Source organism: Sander vitreus, chromosome 1, assembly GCF_031162955.1.
Source record: "Sander vitreus isolate 19-12246 chromosome 1, sanVit1, whole genome shotgun sequence".
Taxonomy (NCBI): Eukaryota; Metazoa; Chordata; class Actinopteri; order Perciformes; family Percidae; genus Sander; species Sander vitreus.
In genome coordinates this window covers 22,310,512-22,331,079 of record NC_135855.1, presented here as the reverse complement: position 1 = coordinate 22,331,079, position 20,568 = coordinate 22,310,512, and the positions used below count along the sequence as shown (strand labels likewise).

Here is a 20,568-nt window from a genome sequence, read left to right as displayed (position 1 = left end):
AGGTGCTACCAAAGCAAATGTGGTGCTATAATCCCTCTTCTAGCATGCTAACATCTAAGTTTGTTTTACCATCTGAAAGCAGTGAACACAACATTTACATATTATTACCTTTTAAGTTGATATGGCGAATATGTTAGCAAACATTTGCTGTTGCCTGGTGAATGTAAGACCAATATTCATTATCTTTTAGCTCTGTTATTGGTCTACCAACACAGGGAAATATTGCGCTTTAGCTGCTAAATGCTCCTCTATGTTCAGCTAGTTGCTAACTGTGTCTGTGTTCATTTTGCAAAGTACATTAATTTGCATCCTTGCCTGGAGTTTGATGAGAAGTTTAATAACACTCATGTCTATGTGTAAGCTAAATATATCGCTACAGCTTAGTTTAGCTTAGCACAACGACTAAAAACATGGGTCAACAGCTAGCCTGGCTCTGTCCAAAGGCTACTAAAGCCACCTACCAGCACATCTAAAGCTCACTAATTAACATTTTATGAATTGTTTGTTAATCTGTCTTGTTGTCAATGTTAGGTTGCAGAAACTATAAAAAAAAAAAGTCACTGCATCAAGACTAGAAATAGCCCCTCCCCCTGGTAATTAGTTAAGTTTGGATGGCTTACCCAAACAAGACATAGCATTGTAAGTTTGTGAGTTTAGAGGTGCTGGTAGGTGGATTTTTCTACCTTTGGACAGAGCCAGGATAGCTGTTTCCCACTGTTTCCAGTGGTATGCTAAAATAAGCTAAGCTAATCGACTGCTGGCTGTAGCTTATTTATCCGACATCATAGTGGTATTGATTTTCTCATCCAACTCTTGGAAAGAAAGCAACATTTATCATTAATTATGTAATCAATAGGCATATTTTGACATGTCACAGTAGAAAAAGCACAGGTGTAAATAAAATTGATGATTGCTGAATTTCATTTAGCTGGTTCAGTTTCAGGGTCCTGGTATTTTTTTTCATGATGTCAAAATGACAAAAGTCAAAATGCTGTGAAAAAGGTCAATCCCAATCCTATTTTCTTCTCTGTTCTCACTTACCGACACATCTAAATTCCATTATAATCTCATTGGAGTAGCTTAGTTAACTCAGGAAACCATTTAATGTAATGTATTTTAACTCTTGAAGGTCTTAATGTGACCCCATAGACACACAAACACCTTAAGAGAAGTTAAATATCAGCTCCCGATGTGTGTCATTTATAATGCCCCCATTGACACCTCATATCTGACAAAAACACTGCTGCATGTTCGTCAGCTCTGCGTCATTTCCTGTCGTCAGGGCTTGTGTGGAGATGTTTTTGTGGAAGTGGGATGTTGCCGTGTGCCAAAGGCTCATCAGAGGATACAGGAGATCATAAGCATGTTCATGATTGAGTAATTCCCCATGGGAGGAAATCATTAGGACAGGCTAACCCTAACCCCAAGAGGACAGGCTTAAACTACGCATATTACAAGCTGTATTTTCACTTAAATCCAACAAATGTATTGTGTATGTTCTTAACTTAACACTTGTTTAAGTCAAAGAACAATCCAGTTTAAATCGTCATTTAATTATTCCTGGAACATGAATTTACTGCATTTGGCTTCACATAACCTTTGTTGCTTTATCTCCTGTTGACAAATGAGTTTTATATCTTTGTCTCCTGGGCCCTGCTCCTAGAACATATAATGGCTCTTGAGCTGACCCGTGAGCAGTACTTCCCTCTTCCTTTTCCTTTTCTTTCTGGCAATGACAGAGTCCACACACACCCCAGTGAATAGAATCAACTCTATTTAACCCTGTCATTTGGCTCACAAGCGCATAAACCGGGCATCACTTGCCGTCCATCTGCATTCATCCGACTCTTTTCTGACCTCTTTTCTCATAAATATGATCTGGCTTTGCATCTCATCGGTGTTGTCAATTACTCCAGTCATCTCTGATCAATATATTGAAACAAGCCACATCAGAGGTAAGTAATTCTAGCACGTTTGATATTTATTCATTTGTAAAATTCTATCTTGTTTTGTTTTTATGAATAAAAATGTCTGTAGATAAAATGTAGGCAACTCCTTTTCCTCAAAGTATCTAAATCTAATAAATGGTTTCCAGTTTTCCCAGCAGCAAACCAAAGTATTGCTGGAGTATTCCAGGTTAGCGACTTAAATGACCTCAACCAGCCTCAGTATGGCTTCAATGCCTCTGAAGCTCGGGGGCTCTGTTCGGCCCTTGGAGTGAACATTGCCTCAAAAGCACAAGTACAGGAAGCTCTCAGTAGAGGCTTAGAAACATGCAGGTGAGACCAGAGAAGAAATGATCAACTCACTCATCTTAGTGGAGTTTGATGAAAAGCGCCTGATGTTCTGTCATGTTTTGTTTTTATTCAGGTTTGGCTGGATTGATGAACATTTTGCTGTCGTTCCTCGCATCAAGGCCCTTTCTAATTGTGGCAAAAGTCAGACGGGCTTGGTGATGTGGCGAGCCTCTGTTACACAAAAGTTTGATGTGTTCTGCTTCAATGAATCAGGTATGACCTTTTTATTTTTTACACTACACATTAAGAGGCAACAGTAAGTTGTAGATATCACGCATGCTATTCTTAACACAGCCCTAGCTTTTTGTTCTTTAAATAAAACATGTTGGTATTAAAACAGAAGGTATTAACTCAGATTAGTGTGAATGAATAGTCCTGCCATAGGCTGTGCTATCACATTTACATTTGGACTGAATAGCTGCATTTTTTCTATATTCTACATAACTTGTTTTGTTTTTTTATGGAAAACTACGTTCTACTACTACTACAAAATTCCTTTAGAAATTAATGATGGATTAATGATTGAATTGTTTGATTGAATGTTGTGTTGTGTGAAATTGTGGAGATCATAAAAGCATTGTATAAACCTCCACAATTGTGTTATGTTTATTTTACAGGATTTTTAAATAAATACATAAACTAAATATGTACCATTACCGGAAACTCATTCAGAAATGCTGTTTTTAATAATTTCCTGCACTATATTTAAAGGCAGCTGTACAAGGACATCACTGTCAGCACAGAGTTGCAAATGGGAGGCTGAAACTATTTTTGAAAAACATACATACATTTATCAAATGGCATGCACTTTTTATAAAACTTATCTAATCTCTCATGGCCTTTATGTACATGCACAGATGCGGCAACACAATTAAGGGATGCAACGACTAATAGCCCTTTGAACAGCAGGGATTACTCGCGGCAAACTCAGTCTCCTTCTAAGGCAGCAACCTCCACCCGGACCACGCAGTCTACGACTTCTTCCTCAACTCCTAAAACCATAGACAATGAGGCAGCACCAGCCCGGTTTGTCAGCAGTGTACAAAGTTTAGCTGGAGGTATGAGGATTTTGTTCACAAGGAAATTAATGCTGTGGAGGATTTTTTTGTCATATTCAATACATACTACATATGAGTAACAACTACAAAAATGTTCTATCATAAGTGTGTGGATGTGATTTTTGTTTTATATAACTAATGTATTTTCCCTTTCATGTTTTATTGTTCCAGCAAAGGCTGTACTCATCACGTCAACTTGTGCCCTTCTCCTTACTGCAATAATTATTCTTGCATACATCAAATTGTGAGTGGTTTTCCATATGAACATACTTTATAATACTGAGGTCCAAAGACTTGTGTTGTGGTTAAATTATGCTATCTGAAAAAGCACATACATGAATCAGTTAATAGTGAATTGGTTGTGAGTGGGCTCTACATACAATAGCACTACTCTACTACTCTAGTAGAGCTATACTCTAGAAGCTATACTGTATATCAGCACAGAAGAGCTGTGGATAAACTGATAAGGCAAAGGATCTTTCTTTGTACTGAATATTACATTTATTTGTCCTTTTTTTATTATTACATACGTATATTAGTGCATCATTTGTTTGTTTTTTCTCTCTGTGAAAAGGAGTCGCGCTCAGAGCTCTGACATAAAGCAGCAGCAAGAGTACATCCAGACAGAAGAATGGACGTGTGAGAAGAACAGAAAGGAAACCAATCAGGCTGCACAGGAAGATGAGACGATAGAAGTGGTTGACAATGCAAGTTAAACATTTCTCTGATGAGATATTTTTAAGAGGCACTCCATGGACAACTACTGAGGTTTTTTTTTAGGACAAAGATGTGTCCCTTGTTTTGTGTGAAGTAATGTAATAGAATGGCCATAAAGGGCATTTATTTTTGTACTGTATATGTTATACAGTATGTGCTTATTTTCAGTCATCTGATGTTAATAAATGGTGCAGTCTGGCCACTAGATGGCAATGTTGGCTATACAATCATTGTGAAGACTGAAGACATTTTATTTTTTTTAACATACTGTCTGTTGCTTCAAATAATGAACATACATGTAAATGCAACAATTTCAAGCATTGTGCCATTATGAACTGATGTATCTCCCAAAATTTAAATATACTGATATCTTCCAAACCTCTTTAAAACAAGCTAATTAAGGGAGAGACGGAGGAAATGTACCAGACATCATCTGTTATCGGTCATCTAGCCTAACATTGTGTAACACTCTCAACCACAAGTGTTCTTCTTTTGTCTGATGTACAGTGTATACAGTAACTGAAAAACGTCAAGTTTCAAACTATTTCTATGGCATACCCCCATCGCAAAATGGAGTGTAAGGTACAATTGTTTATACATTCTGGGTTTGTGTAATGACAAGTGTGTGAATGTATTTCACACAAGCCTGGACCCCCACAGTTTTTGTCTAAACCTTTGAGAAGCAAAGTGCCATCAGTCATCCAAAGCATGCGTCTTCACTTCACCAAACTCCTTATGAACTTGTGACCACTTAAGCATTGCTTTTTGATTGGCAGGATATTGTATTTTTCATGTAATCTTTACAGTCACTCACTGGCACTTTTCAAAATAAAGGTACATGGTGATTACTGAGAGCTCAGCATGCTTGGATTCTGTCTAATGCGAGGTCCATTTTATTCATACTGGGAATTCATAGCTTCAGACTTCACTGCATCGACTATGAAGCTGAGTTCATTGCACAGTGTCTCGTGTCTGTAGGCCATGCGGATCTGGGCGACGTTGGTCCGACGTATATCATTCCCTTCAGGTCCATCTTTCAGGTAGTTCTCTCCTAAGAAGTGCCTCTTTTCCTGTAAACAAACAACAACAAATTATTGGGAGAAAGATGAGATCAATGTTGATTAAATGTCATGGAGATTGGGCAGAGAAAATGGAAAAAGTAGGCGGTGAAAATGTCACTACCTGGTGAGACAGTCCACTTTGCAGCACACTGTTTCTGGCTATTTCACACACATCACAGGTGCTGAGCTTCCACAGCTGAGCTGCGATAGCGTACTCTTCCATTAGTGGTTCCTAGAATCAGGACGTAAACAATGGATAAGGAATTATTTACACTGCAGAACTAAATCCATCTAAAGTACACTGCATGTTTGTTTTGATTCTGGTATACTGAACTAGAAACACTATATTTCCTGCGTATTTGTTTCTGTTTACCTTGGTGTAGTGGAACTGCATGGGATCATCTGTGGACAGGGACACACACAGGCCTTTGTGCAGGAACTCTCGGAGAGGATTTTTGGAGTATTCCAGGAACAGGCTGTTGTTGCTGAGTGGAGACATTGCAATTGGCACCTGGGCCAGATAGTACAGGTACTGCAGCACAGGGCTCTGAGGGAGCATGAAGTTTAAAATAAATGACAGTCAGACAAACATATATGGTACATATGCACATACAGTACACAGAGCTGGAACTTGGTACTTTGTTGTGCACGTTGAACAAGGACTCACAAGTTCTGTATTGTTAAATCTAAAACATTAGGTTTTAGATCCAGGTTCCCCATAATGAACACAACCTGATCATATATAAGAATGTGTAGGCCTTTATCCACATTGTCCAGACTTACTGTAGATACAGTTGGATTATTGCAATTGTAATAAATAAGTTACACAGATGATAACCTAAAGAAGCAACAAGAAAGCACCTTGCTACCTTACTCTATTTCTTAGCAGTTAGTGTTGTAGATCATCATTGTTTTCAGGAACATACTGTTCATCCATCAGAAATTCAAAACTTCCAATTTCTTCTCCCTCACCTATGGTTCTCACATTTTCACGCTAATAGCGAGAAATCTGCAGGACATTTCGGATACACAAGCTTGGGCTCAAACCAACAAAAACTTCAAAAGGAAGAAACATTAACTTTAGTATTGATTATGTTGCCATTTGGTCCAAAGTGAAGAGTCATTAAAACAAACACTCTTCTGTGTTCTCACATTGCGGTCGCTATTTTGGACAAAAAGAATAGAGAATAGTCGTATTATTGATCTTTGGCTATGGGTAAACCCACACAGCAGCAGCAGTCCCATGTTATCCCCTCCCTGCTCCGGGAAGGATAACTCTTTGATCACTATAAATTCTGCCAACAGCATTTAAATACTAGAATAACTTGTCCACAAGTCTGTACCTTCTTCAAGTTGAGTCCATGTGAGATATTGTCTGATGTGAGAAAGGCAGAGACCAAGTGAGTGATTGATCCAGCTTCTCCGCAATGGGGACGGAACTGGAAGGTGCTCAGTCCACGCTCTCTATTTTGGACACAAAAGGACAATCAATATATGAGCAAATCATAGAACAGTCCTCTTTCATCCTTGTATTCATCATACTGAGAACATTTAGATATCAGCTGCATATTGAGATGTCCTGATCAGCTCAGTGTTCAATAGTTCGGTACTTGTATGGTTCTTACTTTCCTATGATTAATTAATGATTTCTTCCCTGAGAGCTTTACAAAGTAAACTGTCCACTGAGTGCTGGACCCAGTACCAGGTCAGGTCCTACATTGTAAAGGCACAGCATTTCCCCCCATCAATCTTACAGCAAAGCACTCTCCTTCAGTGAAGAGGTGTGGGTTTTGAAGAGTAAAGAAGGCATTAGAGCTTACTTTCTGAGGTTGTTGAGGACCATGATGTTTGCATACATGTGGAAGATGTAGTAGCTGTAGGGAGGGTTGTCATCTGCAGTCCACTGTTCTGGCTTTGGGCTCCTGAAGGAGAACATGTGATCGCTGTGTTTGGACTCATCGTCTACGCTGTCGAACCCTGACACCTGTACAAAAAATAAGTCATTTATTACTGGTACTAATCTTACCTTCAAATTAATTAGACAACTGTGTTTTACTATATTGTCATTCATTATCTGTTTATACACCAGCCTCCACCTATGGGTGCCCACGCAGGGAGTTACATTTGTTGACATATACTATATACTACTTAATAAACACTTTTCATCATCTTACAACTATCTTATAGTGTGTTATAAACCATTTATTTAGTGTTTATATACTGCATATAAATGCTTATTACCTCCAACAAATGAATAGCAGTGAATAGGTAACATTAGGTATAAATTAGAAACTTACATATTTGAGAAACACATGAAGTTGTTTGTGCGTCTGTGGGTTAACAGTGGCCTCAAATAGAGGAAGGAATATGTTCTCCAGCATCTTGGCAAAATTAGGTACAAGCTTCTTTGCCTTGAAAATATCACTGAAACACATAAAAACATAGTTTTATAACTTTAGGAAATTTCAAGATTTCACATTTTAATAAGTTCTCTTATAAATTAAAAGCTTGTTTTTTTCTTTCTTCAGGCTGTAGCACTCACTATATTCTGGGCACTTGAATGATCCACCTCATGTTTGGAGAGTGTACTTTGTGGTGAATAAACCACTTAGCCAGACTGTCCCACTCCTGTGGAGAGCGTCCGTAGATGGAAAGGCGTGGCTCTGCATGCTGGTACTTACTCTCCTCCAGGTCATGGGCCACTTCCTATTAAAATGTGAGAGAAGTAGAGTGTGCTAAACTGTCTCTGCAAAGGTTTTTTTTGTTTTTTTGTTTTTTTTTATACAAGTTCTGACTTAAAATGTATGAGTACATAATATGATACCTGTATGATGCGAGCAAAATACTCTCCATTTATGAGGTTGTCTGTTTTCAGGAAGATTTCTCGAAGTTCACTGGCTCCCACTGGATTATACTTCGAATTGAACTTGTCAAACCGGTGGAAGGTATGTCTCCCCTGTAAAGTTTATAAATTACAAAGCATAATTGTGAACCCAGAATGGTCATGAAAAAGCGCCAATCAAAACTGGTATTTACCTGTCTTGGCAGTGAACTGAAGCGATACAAATTAGAGGCAGAGAGAGTGAAGGAATTGTAATTAGCATAAAAATTATGCAATGTGTAATTTGACATGAAATTTACATTTTTTTTATTGCCTTGACAGAAACATTTCTGACAAAATTGAGAAACGTATTAATTTGCCTCCGAAAAAAATAATGCTAAAACATGGGGGCATTTTCTACTTTTCTTACAGCATGCACATCCAGAGAGTCCACAGTAAGGTCATAGGGGTCCTTATTGAGACTGTGGAAAACCTGCTGGAGAGTCATCTTTTGTCCTGCCTTTTCCAACACCACACGGTCAGCATCAGTCTTATATGTTTCCTGGATGAAGGTCAACAGGTGTTTCTGAGACATGCAGGCAGCTGCATGAATATGCGTGTCCACCTGATAGAGAGAAACAAAGTCTATGTTCAGTCTATTGGACAAATTGAGCGTTTACAAAAACACACATGGCTTTTACCGTACCATTTTATACAAATAGTTATGGAAGAACTGACAGCATGTACTGTCAAATCATATGTTTAGGTGTTTTCTCAGAGACAATCTGTGGGATGCAATATTGGATGATACACTCTGTCGATCCAACCTTCCTAACATTGTAGAAATCTCTGTGAGGCACACTTTTCAGTTCCTTTAGCTCAGCCATCTCATTGAGCATATCATGGAGGTAGAACTTTGAACTCAAGAAATTTAGTCGTCTGTGACAGTAGGTCTTCCTGAAAATTAGAGTGGGCCTCAGTTTAGTAAGTGGGATTAAGTACCGCATGCATAGGTGGCAACAACCAGTTTTACAACCATAGCTGTAGTGTCTTTTTGTTTTGGCAACTTACGTGGGTCCATCTGCAATCATTGCCAGCACATGACTGAGGTCTATGGCAAAGGTCTCTAAGTCAGGGTAAGGAAGGTCATTGGGCTGGTTTTCTCTCAAAGCCTGGGCATTGTCATACACATACACTATCCCATCCTTCATCTTTAGTTCATAGTTCAGATTCTCAGGGATGTTCTCCGTACTGTAGGGATCTTCCCCCTTTGTTGGACATGGGCACATATCTGGAGGCCACAACATTGTTCTGTTACTGTCATATGAACCAGAACAAACATCAGTGAGTGTATCAATAACCATAACGCGTGTACACTTCATACCTGGTAGAACTTCATCTTCTTCGCTCCATCTCACGTTCTCAGCGCTGCGGAGGAACTGGGCTGTGGTTCTACAGAATCTATGATAGGCCAGCTTTGAGTATTTCTCGCGAATAAGCAGAGCCTTAAACAGACTTTTGGCTGCCTGTTCATAGTCCTCCACTGTGATCTGAATCAGGAATGGATATGACACATAAATCCATCCATCAAGTGTTGTCTTATTTAAGCCATTGGTAAGTGCACAATTATGCCATGTTTTTCAACATTCTGTGAACATGAAAAACAAATGTAAAAGCTGCGAAAGCATTAATTTCTCTAACAGTGATGCACACATTTGTGTTAATACAGTAGTACTTACTCCAGCACAGTAATCACCACTAATAGTGACCCTCTGGTAATCAGGGCAGTTTTCTGGCAGTGATGAGCAAGTGGAGCTGGGGGACAGGTATGGCGTGACTGCCACTGACCGCATACAATCTGTATTCACTGGGATCTGCAGGGACATTGACTGGGAACGAATCATCTTCAAGCTTCTTTTCCTGCAAAATTAGCAATATCATTATTTTAACGAACTTAACTTTTCCAGAAGTCATGATACAATTGTTAAGGCATTCATTTGTGACACTGATCTGACTGATGACAACATCCTCTGTGATTTGGTGCAAGACAAATAGCAGAGCCTACCTCTTGGTACTCTCCTCTGACTGTTGCTCTGCCAGCTCCTTCAGCAGTTCATGTTCCTTGGCTTGCTGGAGGCCAATTGGGCAGTCCTCAGGCACGTTGAACATTGACAAGGCATCCTTGTTGTCTTCTTCCTTTAGCGCTGATGCATATACCTTCTCTGCCAGCAGTTGTGTCTCCTTCTCTGCCTCACTCAGAGTTACCTTCGGAAATTGACGAGGCATGTCTGCAAGAAGGAAGAAACTACAGTAAAATGACTGGTGACAGTGACATATAATCATGGGATACAAAGAGGACCTGCCCTTTATTAGATCTTTACTTGCTCTGACCAGTCTATGCTGAAGTGAATCTACCTGTGTTTGGGTGCAGGACATTCAAGAACTAACTGCTGCACAGCATCACCACCCGGAGAGCTCTGTGTGAATTGTTCGTGTCCAACAGGATTCATTTTAAACACTTCACTTTCTATCGAGTTGTTTTTTTCTCCCAACTCCAAATGAAAACCATGAAAAAAAAATCACCTCTTGTGGTGCTTCATTCCACAGTCAATATTAACATTATCTTTATTACATTATCTAGCTTTATTGTTGTTGTCCACAATTTGCTTTTCCTGTTTTCCTGAGTAGCAAAATGGGATAATGTAATGGAAACATAGCTAGTTCTGTGGAATATCATACTTAGGTTAAAAGCATTTTGAATTGTGCAGCGGTACAAAATTGACATTTTGAAAATAACTCTTGTGTCAGATAGTTCCATTAAATTCTCAAGATTCATGACCTTTGTAGGAAAGCAAGTCCTCCTGAGCTAGACATGTTACTTTATATTGGCACTCTGTCACTACTTACTGTAATAAAAATAATGGCAGTAATTCTGTTTTAGCCCGTATCATCAACATCATAGCTGTAAATAACGCTTGTTATTACTAAAGTATGTAATCCTGGATCCACCGTCAGGTACAGTCATGCTCAGACAGTATGTTAAACACACTGTCTATTTAAGCAAAGGAGATAACCTGGTGAATTGTAGCGTATTGATATCTTGTGATACAGGATACAGTTTGCCATTGGACTGCTGAGTCAACACCAGAGAAGGGCCATGCTGCATGGTTTCATATGCCAATGTTCCGCTCTGCAATGCTGCTTCCAGGAAACTTTATCATTCCGGACACACAACACTATCCTGACAACAGCTGTGTGCATCAGCGGAGCTTTATGACATCACAGTGAAAAGAGATAGGCTCATAAAGCTGTATTGATCTGGTCTGGAGATAATGGCCTTATCAATTATTAATTGTCCTTTCATACACCCCGAAATAATTTCTGTGAAACAAATACTTGTATTTCTTTTTCTCACAGTCAGACGCCACACATCCCATTTTAGTTTAAAAAAAGAAGTTATATTGTTCAGCATGAGTGAGAGCCTCGATCGCCAATGACAGCTGGACAGGAACTATAGCTAACGTTAATCACCAAAAGATTTCCGGAAGAAAACAAAACAAAACATTGCACCGACAAAAATTATAACTAATGCCGTTTTTTCGCCAATGGACCTGAAATCTGTTTAAAAAACATGAAAAATGAACCTGACCATTAGCTAGCTATATAACCTGACGACACTTTCTTAAAATCAGTGCGCGGCTAATTAACGTTAGCTCTATTAAGTAGCTAACATTAAGACTACGGGCCAGCTAGGCACGGTTTGCACCGTTTTGGATCAGGTTTCCAGGTTAAACGACATGTTTCTTAGAAACGGTGTGAAACCATGGACGTGTGTAAAACGGGCTTTAAGCATGGTTTTAAGCCTACTACCTTTACCCCAGTGGTTTTCCTTCTTTTGCTGGGTGTGTCAGAGGTGTTACCCAATCAGCAGCGACGTGTATGTAAACCTGTTTTATACTGTCTAGTGTAGCTAAACCTTAATTTTACTGTGCTAAACCAACTCGTGGTATTAAAAAGACAGCGGCGCTTGCGCACACATCAAGGTGTTCAACGCACCACCGTTTCAGTTTAATTTCGCGTTTGTCGGGGCTGAACACGTCAACGTTAACGGTTCAGTTATTCGGTTAACTGCAACGTTTGAGTGTTAGGAAGTTATAGGCTAGTTTTTAACCAACGTACTAATACAGCTAGGTACAATATACGTAACGTTAACATTACGCTTTTTTTGTGTTAGGTAACTTTACTGTTCTCTTAATACATCAATGCCCTATACTAGCTAGTAGCATGCACTTCCCAGCCTAAGGGCATGCGTTACACCAAAGAGGTTAACGGTATATGTTTTAGCCAGCTAGCTGGCTCATCCTGCAGAAGTGCTGCCAGCTGGTAAGTTCATTACAATAACTTTCACAACCGTTTTGGCTGTTTCTTAACTTTACATTAGGTATGAATACAATTAAAATTTTTGAGCATAGACTGTAACTTTATTTAGAAAAGATGAAACATTTTCATTCAACAGTCTTTGGCGGTTACTAACTCATGATCTTCTTATATACTGTCTATGGCCAAAAAATAGCTTATTCTGCATTCAACAAAAAGCTGTGTCAATTAACGATTACATGTGTTAAGGACCCCCCCCCCCCAAAAAAAAAGGTTACATTTAATTCGGCACTTGCTGTGACCTACTGGCTTTTATGTTTGTATTTTTCTCTTAACGTTAACTAATTGTTATGCATCACAACAAGGGAAAATTCTTGTATGTGAAAAAAAGTAACTTACTTGGCAATAAACCATTCTGTTTGTAATTGTCTTTATACATTTTTTTCTGTAATTTTGTTTTATTTATTTAATTGCATCAAGTCAAAATTACTTCTATTACTTACTATGTATTCAAAAATTAATTTAGGTTTTTGCTACTCAACACCCAGCAGGGACTCATCTCCCCCACACATACTGTTACATTTTGCTGCTGAATAATAGCAGATGTGCAGTGATGCAGAGAATAGCTTACACTGTAACTTGATTCATAGCCATTTTACCCATTATCTTGTATTATACCTATCATCAGATCTGCGCTTACCTTCAGTGCCGCTCATAGCCATATCTGGGGGTGTTGTCATCTTAAGTTGGACACAGTGAAGCACTGTACAGATTCAGTGGTACCTTCAGAGATTCTGTCTGCATCTATCTGGGTCAGACTCAGTCAATCTATGAGTCTATGGTGGCATACAATTACAGTTTTGTTTTTCTGACTGCCAATCTCTCTATTTTAAGGAGCCAGTGGCCTCATGTTGACAGAGCTACTAATCCTGAGACTATGTTATAACTGGCTGTGAACAATGAGAGGCCTCACTTAGAGGCAGGGTTTCCACTGGGTCTTAAAAAGTTTTAGGCTTTAACAAGTCTTAAATCCGTATTGTGTTCTAGTATTGTGTTCTAGGTCTTCAATAATGTCAAACAGGTGTTAATTTTCATACGTACATGTAACGCTACCCCTAATGCTCATTGAAATGCTCCTGCAGCGCTTTAGAATTTTTAAATTTATTTCTGTGGTGTTGTAGTTCTTTCTTTTGCTAGTCCGAATACAATTTGCTGCATTACGACTACAAATGAGCCCAACATGCAACTTATTTTGCAGCCAATCAGCTTTGGTGTTATTGGTCTCTTTCGGATTGTACCACAGACATAAAACAGATTTCTTAAAAAGGTCTTAAAAAGTCTTAAATTTGACATGGTGAAACCCTGCAGAGTAGACAGAACCTGCTGCCTTCTGCTCTATTTATCTCTCTCAGACAAACACACAAGAACTCTCTTACACTTACATATAGTGTGCACTAGGGCTGTAACGACATGCGATATGTAACCGAAATTGCAACGCTCAGATCCACGAACCTGTGTTTGTGTGAGAAGGCAGAATCGCGACACACCCCTTCCACCTCCCAGAGTTATCCTTCCTGTCCAGATCCAATGCTACCACATCTTTAAATTACTATTAGTATTAGTCGTTTTGGTGCCTTATCCCCCTTTTGTCGGTTAAATTTAGCTAGGCTAAACGCGAAAGGGGAGTGGGGGGATTCGGCAGGGAGGAGATTTTCGGCCCGAACACCGGTAACGCCAATGGAGGTGTAACATTACGAATGGCCGCTGTTCTGACTCAGGTGCCTGGGTCTGTTTCCCAACGGTTCAGTAAACTCCCGTTAGCACGGACCGGGTTTGGATTGCTGTAATGATAGTGGCTGGCTGCTAGCTGGCTCGGGGCTGACTGTGGATGTGTCCCCGGGGCTGTTGTCAGCTCTCATCCCGACTGAAGCCTTGCAGCGCCGGGAGAGTGAGGCAGACAGACAGGGGTATGCTAGCTGGCTAAATTACCATTAGATTAGTCGTCTATCTATACAGTTAACATTACTGATGAATTCGTGGGTTAGCCCAGAGTTGTTAATCGTGGTCAAAACAATCATACTAAAAATAACTGAGCCTGTTGAACAATGTCGTAATCTTATGTTACCCACCAATAATTAACTAACGTTCCAGACCAAGCATTAGCATTAGCTACTTGTCAACCAGCACCTTTATAGTAGGCTAACCTTTGGCTGGATCGATCAATATTGAAATCAATCAGTATCAGTAAATAAGGTCTCTGTTGTATTACTGTGTTGCAAAGTGGCATGTAATCAGTGACAAAACGATGTCATGTGGCAGAAAAAAAGTTGTATTACGTTTACTGAGTATAGCTCCCCTCCAACCCCCCCCCCCCAAAAGAATCGAGGTTTGTATCGAATCGTGGGTCAAAAATCTTGATACGAACCAAATCGTGGGTTTGGTGTATCGTTACAGCCCTAGTCTGCACACATAGACAGGGAGTGCAGAAGAGAGACTCCTCACTACTTCTGTGGCAAAGAGGCATCACAACCAGGTAGCCATTGCAGTTGTCCCTTTCAGTCATTTAGGGCGTATTCACACCTGTAGTTCGTTTGCTTTGGTCCGAATCAGTTGGCGAGTTAGTAAACTTGGAGCGATTTGCCCTCGGTCGGTTTGGTTTGGTTTGATTTCACACCTGGAAATATCCAAGCGTACCAAAATGCGTCATTACAAATCAGGCAAGAACGTCCAGCCCTCTTATTGGTCGGATATGTCTGGGGGCGGGAGCAAGAAAGTAAATACAGGAAGAAGGTCCTGTGTTCTGGTCTAGTGGTCAAACCAGCTCATTTCATTAAAATTATCAGACATTATTTCGCGAGAGACGTGACTACGTCTGCTCTGGTCACCGAGACATCGCTCTGCTCTGCCGGCGTCTGTCTCCAATTTTAGCAGCAGCTGGTTTGACCACGGAGATACGAGTGACGGACGGGAAGCTTGACTGCAGTCTATTTCTGTAATAGAAACACCGCAAGCTGCTACAGTTTGCTGCTCTTCTGCATCGCAGATTGCTAAACACACCTGGCTACAGGAGACATTAGCTCAGACTTGCGGAGTACATATAGTTGGTGCGGTTCGAGTACGGCTCACGTTCTCACCACAAACGAACCGCTCCAGAGTTCGAATTAAAGCGTACCGAGACCACCTCTTCAGGCAGGTCTTGGTACGCTTGTTTGGTCCGCTTTTGATGCGCACCAGAGTTCGATTGCCACGTTCTCACCTGCCCAAACGAACCGCCCCAGCGGGGCAAACAAACTCTAGTTCGATTCAACCGAACTAAAGTCTGTCGGTGTGAAAACGCCCTAAGTCACAAGCTGCTATGATCATTTTCTCAAGTACACCCGGACAGGCAGTCTGAGAACAATCCAAGCGTTTGCTCATTTATCACTGTTTGCTTGCTTATTAGCACTGTTTTTATTTGAGCTCTTTTTTTTGTACATCTGAAAATACATAATCCAGCTGTGGTGTACTGGCAAAAGTCAATCTAAAAACAAAGAATTGCCCTTAGAAGGCATTATTCTACCCTACACTTTCTGATTACCATATAGATCAGCAAAGTGACCAGACTGATCCTTTATGTCAATGGTGAGCACACTCTTCTAGGAGTCAATGTGGTAAAATAACCTTATGTATGGTTCTGGTGCTGTTTATTATTAACAATAATAATAATAATAATGAGCCTAATCTCACCACGCCTTGGACCCAGATAAGCAGCCAAAGATAAATGGACAAAACCACAAGCTGTGACAAATTTATAGTGCAGCATTTCCCCTGAATCAACTTAGAATTAATTAATTTGTTGATTATAATTTCATAAAAATGCATTTTTCTAATTATCAAATCAAAAGTATTTGCAGAGGTTTAACAATTCTGCTCAACAACCAGTGTTTTTTCATTCCTGCTTGTGATGTACATGTGGTCATGTTCCTTCAAACATGACCATGAGTCAACACATACTGCACATGCTGCATCTCGGCATGCTTGATTCCCCAGACGGAAACAACTCATTTTATAATCAATCCCAAAATGATAAAAATGCCCTCTTGTCTATATTGAGCAGAGATGGGGACTCGAGTCTGAGACTCGGACTCGAGTCGCACTTAAGTTGCACAAACACCTTACTTCAGACTTGACTTGCGACTCGACCCAAATGACTTCAGACTTGATTCGGACTCGAGCTTCGAGACTCGTCAACAACCTGTTTTCATGCAATTATTGCTCTTTAAATCTAAATGTATTCATGTATTTTCTTGCATGTCCCCTGCCCTTTGCCATAATGTGCAACGTAACGCATGCGTTATGCCTTATGTGCGCGCACTCACAAAAATGCATTGACGATGGCGACACCAAGTCCTCCCGGAGTTGTGCTTTTTGTCATTAGTTTTGCTTTCAATAACTTTGTAAACAGTGGCAGTAAGCGAACAGCTAAATGCAAGGTGTGTGGCACCAAGATAAATAATGTCAGATCAACAACGTCGAACTTCATCAGGCATCTCAAAACGCACCCAGATAGGTCAGTCACACACAATGTGAAAGAGACGTTACATTTAGCATATATTGTCACAGGTAACAAGCAAAGTGTTGTGCTAATGCTGGGAACAGGCAAATTGTATCTTTATAGTCAGTAGTTGCTGAGGCTCAGACATCTATGGCGCACAGGAGGCGGGACGCACGAATCCATCTCCCCAGGAACAAACGCTGTGTCGGGTGGGCAAACTTATGTGATGCGTAATTGATCCCGTGGATGATTTGTAGGCTATTAAGTGAACAAGGTGTACCCGGTCCACCAAACACTGGGCGTCTTAATTCTGCACATATTTCTGTTACTGTAGTCCTATTTACTATTTCATTATTTCATCCATGCGTGGCGCAGCGGATCCGTGCCCACGGTCACCTGCTGTGGAGACGCTGGCCTCACTAACCTCCTCTGAGTCAATCTCCCTCACGCTGGACTCAGTTTCACTGAGCCTACTAATACTTAGAAAATAAATGTTAAAACAGTGTTTATTATATTACAAAAATATAGGCAATAGGCTTGTAAAAACTATCGAAAACTGGCTCCTGAAACACCGGCCCGCTGTAGGGTGTCCGGTAAGAACTTGAACCAGAGATGTCTGACTTTGAGATCCAGGAAGATTTATAACGCCAACATGAAGTTAACTATGAAGTTGTAGTTGACGTTACATGTGGTTCTGAAATATAAGCAAATAATAATTCACATTAATAAGCATCTGACTTACTATGAACATTATTTACCAAAACTAAATGTTTTTACAAAAACAAAATCTTGTTAAATATAACAAGAAACAATACTAATAATTACATTCATTTCTCTGTAATAATTAACATAAATGTGACATATTGCACAGTAACACAGACTGAGAATAAGCCACGATGTATTACAGCACACATATGCATAATGGTGCAATACACCTTTAATAGCTAAGCATGTGGCTCCACAGCGCTAGTCTGTTTACTGGTGTTTGCATGTTGCTAGCAAATTGCCCTAACACAAGCTGAATATCAACACGTGGCTGCACAAGTTATAATAAACAATCTGCAAATCTATCAGCTATGCAATGCTAAACACAGCAACAGCAATATTATCAAGGCAATAATATATCTCTCTCACTCCAAATAAATGTCATGTCGTAGCACGGGCAAAAGTTAATCCACATTGTAGCAGTACACCTATTGAAATATGAATAAACGTAGCTTAAATGTTTACACAGATAACGGGGCAGTAAAACCCATGACAGTTTAGCATCACTTCAACGAGTCCGAAAGGAAAAAGTCAGTTTACAGCTGCTGTTCTGTCCCCTTCTCCTGTCTGAGCGCGAGTGATTGAAAGGAGATCAAAGCGATGACTCTCGTCACTGATTGGTCAATTATCTCAGGAGACAGAGCAAGTGTTACTATGGCCTTTTTTACAAGACTGATAAATGTCCTGAGCGCTGTCATCTCCTCCTTCCACCATGATTCCAACTTCAAGAAACGCACTGTAGATTACGCAGTGTGCAACTTCAGGAGACTCGGATGAAGCTGGGAACACACGGTTTCCACACCGTGGTAATCCACCATGATAATAATGATATTCTAAATGAAAACGGTAATTGTTATCATCAACATTTTTACCGTAGTTTACCGTTACACCGGTAATTGTTACATCCCTAGATGTGACAGACTTAGGTTTATATTTCACAAGGTCCGAGGGCTAGAGGAATGTGTTAAGTAGACCCTATAAAGTTATCCTACACCTGATACTGTACTGTATGGATGGTAGCTACAGAACATGCTTTGAATTCATAATATTTAACAATACAGTGTTTGGGACAGATCAGATGGCCAGAGACTTGAGACTTGACTTGGACTCAAGCTCAAAGACTTGAGACTCGACTCGGACTTCCAAACAATGACTTCTCTGATATTTAGGACTCCCTAACTCAGTACCCCAATAACACAGGAGATGCAATATTTTATTCAGCATTCACAGAAGCCTTTCTCTTATTTATCAAAGTGTCGGGTTTAGGAAACATCAGATCAGATGGTTGAAAAATAGAGTTATAGTGTAGCTCTGCAGAAAGCATTATTTGACATTAATGTGGGAAATATCTTAATGGTGCTCACTCTGGACTGTAAAAATGTGGGTCTGTGCACCCTTGTGTTTGTGAGTCTGCTTAAATGCACTGGAAATATGTAGCTGACCATGCATCATCTCCACAGTTACTTAGGAGAATAAGGATCCTCATTTATTATTTCCCATTCACTGTGTAAATCCCGTAGGAGGCCATTACCCAACCACTCATAGCCCCTTTCTTCATCTTGTCTTTTTTGTCTTTTCTCAGACATGTCACTGCTGCTAATGGCTGAGCCCCCAAGTTGGCTCTTTGTCAAAGTCATTTCTCAGAGAGAGGTCAGCAACACAAGATAAAGCCATTTAGAGACAGTGATGAGAGAGGGAAAGTAAGGAAACAAATGCTTTCCCAAGCAAGGACTTAAATGCTGCTTAAAAAGTGGTGTGTAGATATATATATATATATTAGAGCTGGACGATATGGAGAAAATCAAATATCACAATATTTTGGACAAAACACCTCGATATCGATACTGTAGGGTTGACTATCGGTGCTTTCACAAAATATTTTCACAATGAGATTTTTGACAAATACTCATCAGTAATGTGGATATAATGACTAATAAGTGGGTAAAGGCAAATAATAAAACAGCTAGAATAGTCTGGTGTTCTCAGAAAATGACATCACTTTACTGTAATGCAGCCTTTAAAAACAGGAAAAGACAACTCTTATACCATATTACGATATCCAAAATCTAAGACGATATCTAATCTTGTATCACGATATCGATATAATATCGATATATTGCCCAGTCCTAATATATATATATTAGTTTATTTCACCAATATATGGGTTTTTATCTGGATACACATAAACCAGTTACCAGTTACAAAGTCTTGCATACTGTATAACAAAACTGTATACAACCATAAACCAAGATTTTTTTGAATCGAAGGTTTAAAGACAGAAAGATACTGTAAGTGATGTTTGCCTCCCATAGTCAATTATCAGTGGTCATCACTGGTCCAAGACTTCTAATATGTCAAATAAGTGCACTCACCTCCTCACGCTTTACAGTCTCTGAATTTTGTATAAACTGTGCACAAGTTCCCCATAGAGAAACATCTAAGTCATGCTGTGTCTTTGTTGTTGCTAGAGTATATGATATCTCATCCACCAACCTGCAGTGCTCATCACTCCATCCTTAACTCTTTCATTCCCGCAGCTTAGCGAAAGGACATCAGCCGTACAAAGGCAGAAGTCAGCCATAGTCATTTGCACTGTTGCACTACTGTTTAAGGCAGTATTAATGGATGTAGTAGGGATGATGTTCAAAATGGGTCAACATATAAAATACAATTATTTTCCTTTTTTTCTCTCTTCTTTCTTAGAGATTAATCATCCTCTTGTGGATGTTTTATTCATTTGCAGGACATTTTGCGGAGACAAGGCATGAGCAGACAAGCAGGAAATACCAGCAACGTAAGGGTGACCTTTTGATTAAATAAGCAATAAATGTACAAATAATATTAAAGATTTCACTACAGACTAATTTGTTACAAAGCTGAAAACCACTGCTCTCAATTCTGTCTCTTTAGCTACAGTCTCTCATGTAAGACATGTAAG

The 20,568-nt window shown here is 39.7% G+C and overlaps 2 protein-coding genes across 2 annotated transcripts; one reads left to right on the top strand and one right to left on the bottom strand.

Annotated features, from left to right (window-relative positions):
* Positions 1-1,731: 1,731 nt before the first annotated feature.
* lyve1a (lymphatic vessel endothelial hyaluronic receptor 1a) lies at positions 1,732-4,926 on the top strand. Its single transcript, XM_078248264.1, has 6 exons — positions 1,732-1,955; positions 2,096-2,279; positions 2,371-2,510; positions 3,155-3,355; positions 3,527-3,599; positions 3,930-4,926. Exons 1-6 carry the CDS (start codon positions 1,874-1,876, stop codon positions 4,069-4,071), a joined length of 822 nt encoding a protein of 273 aa, XP_078104390.1. The 5' UTR covers positions 1,732-1,873; the 3' UTR covers positions 4,072-4,926.
* ampd3a (adenosine monophosphate deaminase 3a) lies at positions 3,994-11,080 on the bottom strand. The gene is made up of 15 exons (XM_078248252.1): positions 11,029-11,080; positions 10,020-10,242; positions 9,694-9,874; positions 9,339-9,504; positions 9,026-9,245; positions 8,782-8,911; positions 8,385-8,579; positions 7,958-8,089; positions 7,676-7,839; positions 7,431-7,557; positions 6,954-7,117; positions 6,477-6,597; positions 5,507-5,680; positions 5,255-5,365; positions 3,994-5,142 (listed from the first exon to the last, which is right to left on the bottom strand). The coding sequence occupies exons 1-15, from the start codon at positions 11,078-11,080 to the stop codon at positions 4,966-4,968; spliced, it is 2,337 nt and encodes a 778-aa protein (XP_078104378.1). The 3' UTR covers positions 3,994-4,965.
* Between the last annotated feature and the right edge of the window lie 9,488 nt (positions 11,081-20,568).

Excerpts from the sequence above, each read along its gene's own strand:
- ampd3a (XM_078248252.1), bottom strand. The coding sequence starts at position 11,080 with ATGGCAAACTGTATCCTGTATCACAAGATATCAATACGCTACAATTCA. Across the intron at positions 9,505-9,693 it reads GTGGTGATTACTGTGCTGGA|ATCACAGTGGAGGACTATGA; the intron begins GTAAGTACTACT and ends TTCCTGATTCAG. Across the intron at positions 8,912-9,025 it reads ATGATTGCAGATGGACCCAC|GAAGACCTACTGTCACAGAC; the intron begins GTAAGTTGCCAA and ends TCTAATTTTCAG.
- lyve1a (XM_078248264.1), top strand. The coding sequence starts at position 1,874 with ATGATCTGGCTTTGCATCTCATCGGTGTTGTCAATTACTCCAGTCATC. Across the intron at positions 3,356-3,526 it reads TGTACAAAGTTTAGCTGGAG|CAAAGGCTGTACTCATCACG; the intron begins GTATGAGGATTT and ends TTATTGTTCCAG. Across the intron at positions 3,600-3,929 it reads ATTCTTGCATACATCAAATT|GAGTCGCGCTCAGAGCTCTG; the intron begins GTGAGTGGTTTT and ends CTCTGTGAAAAG.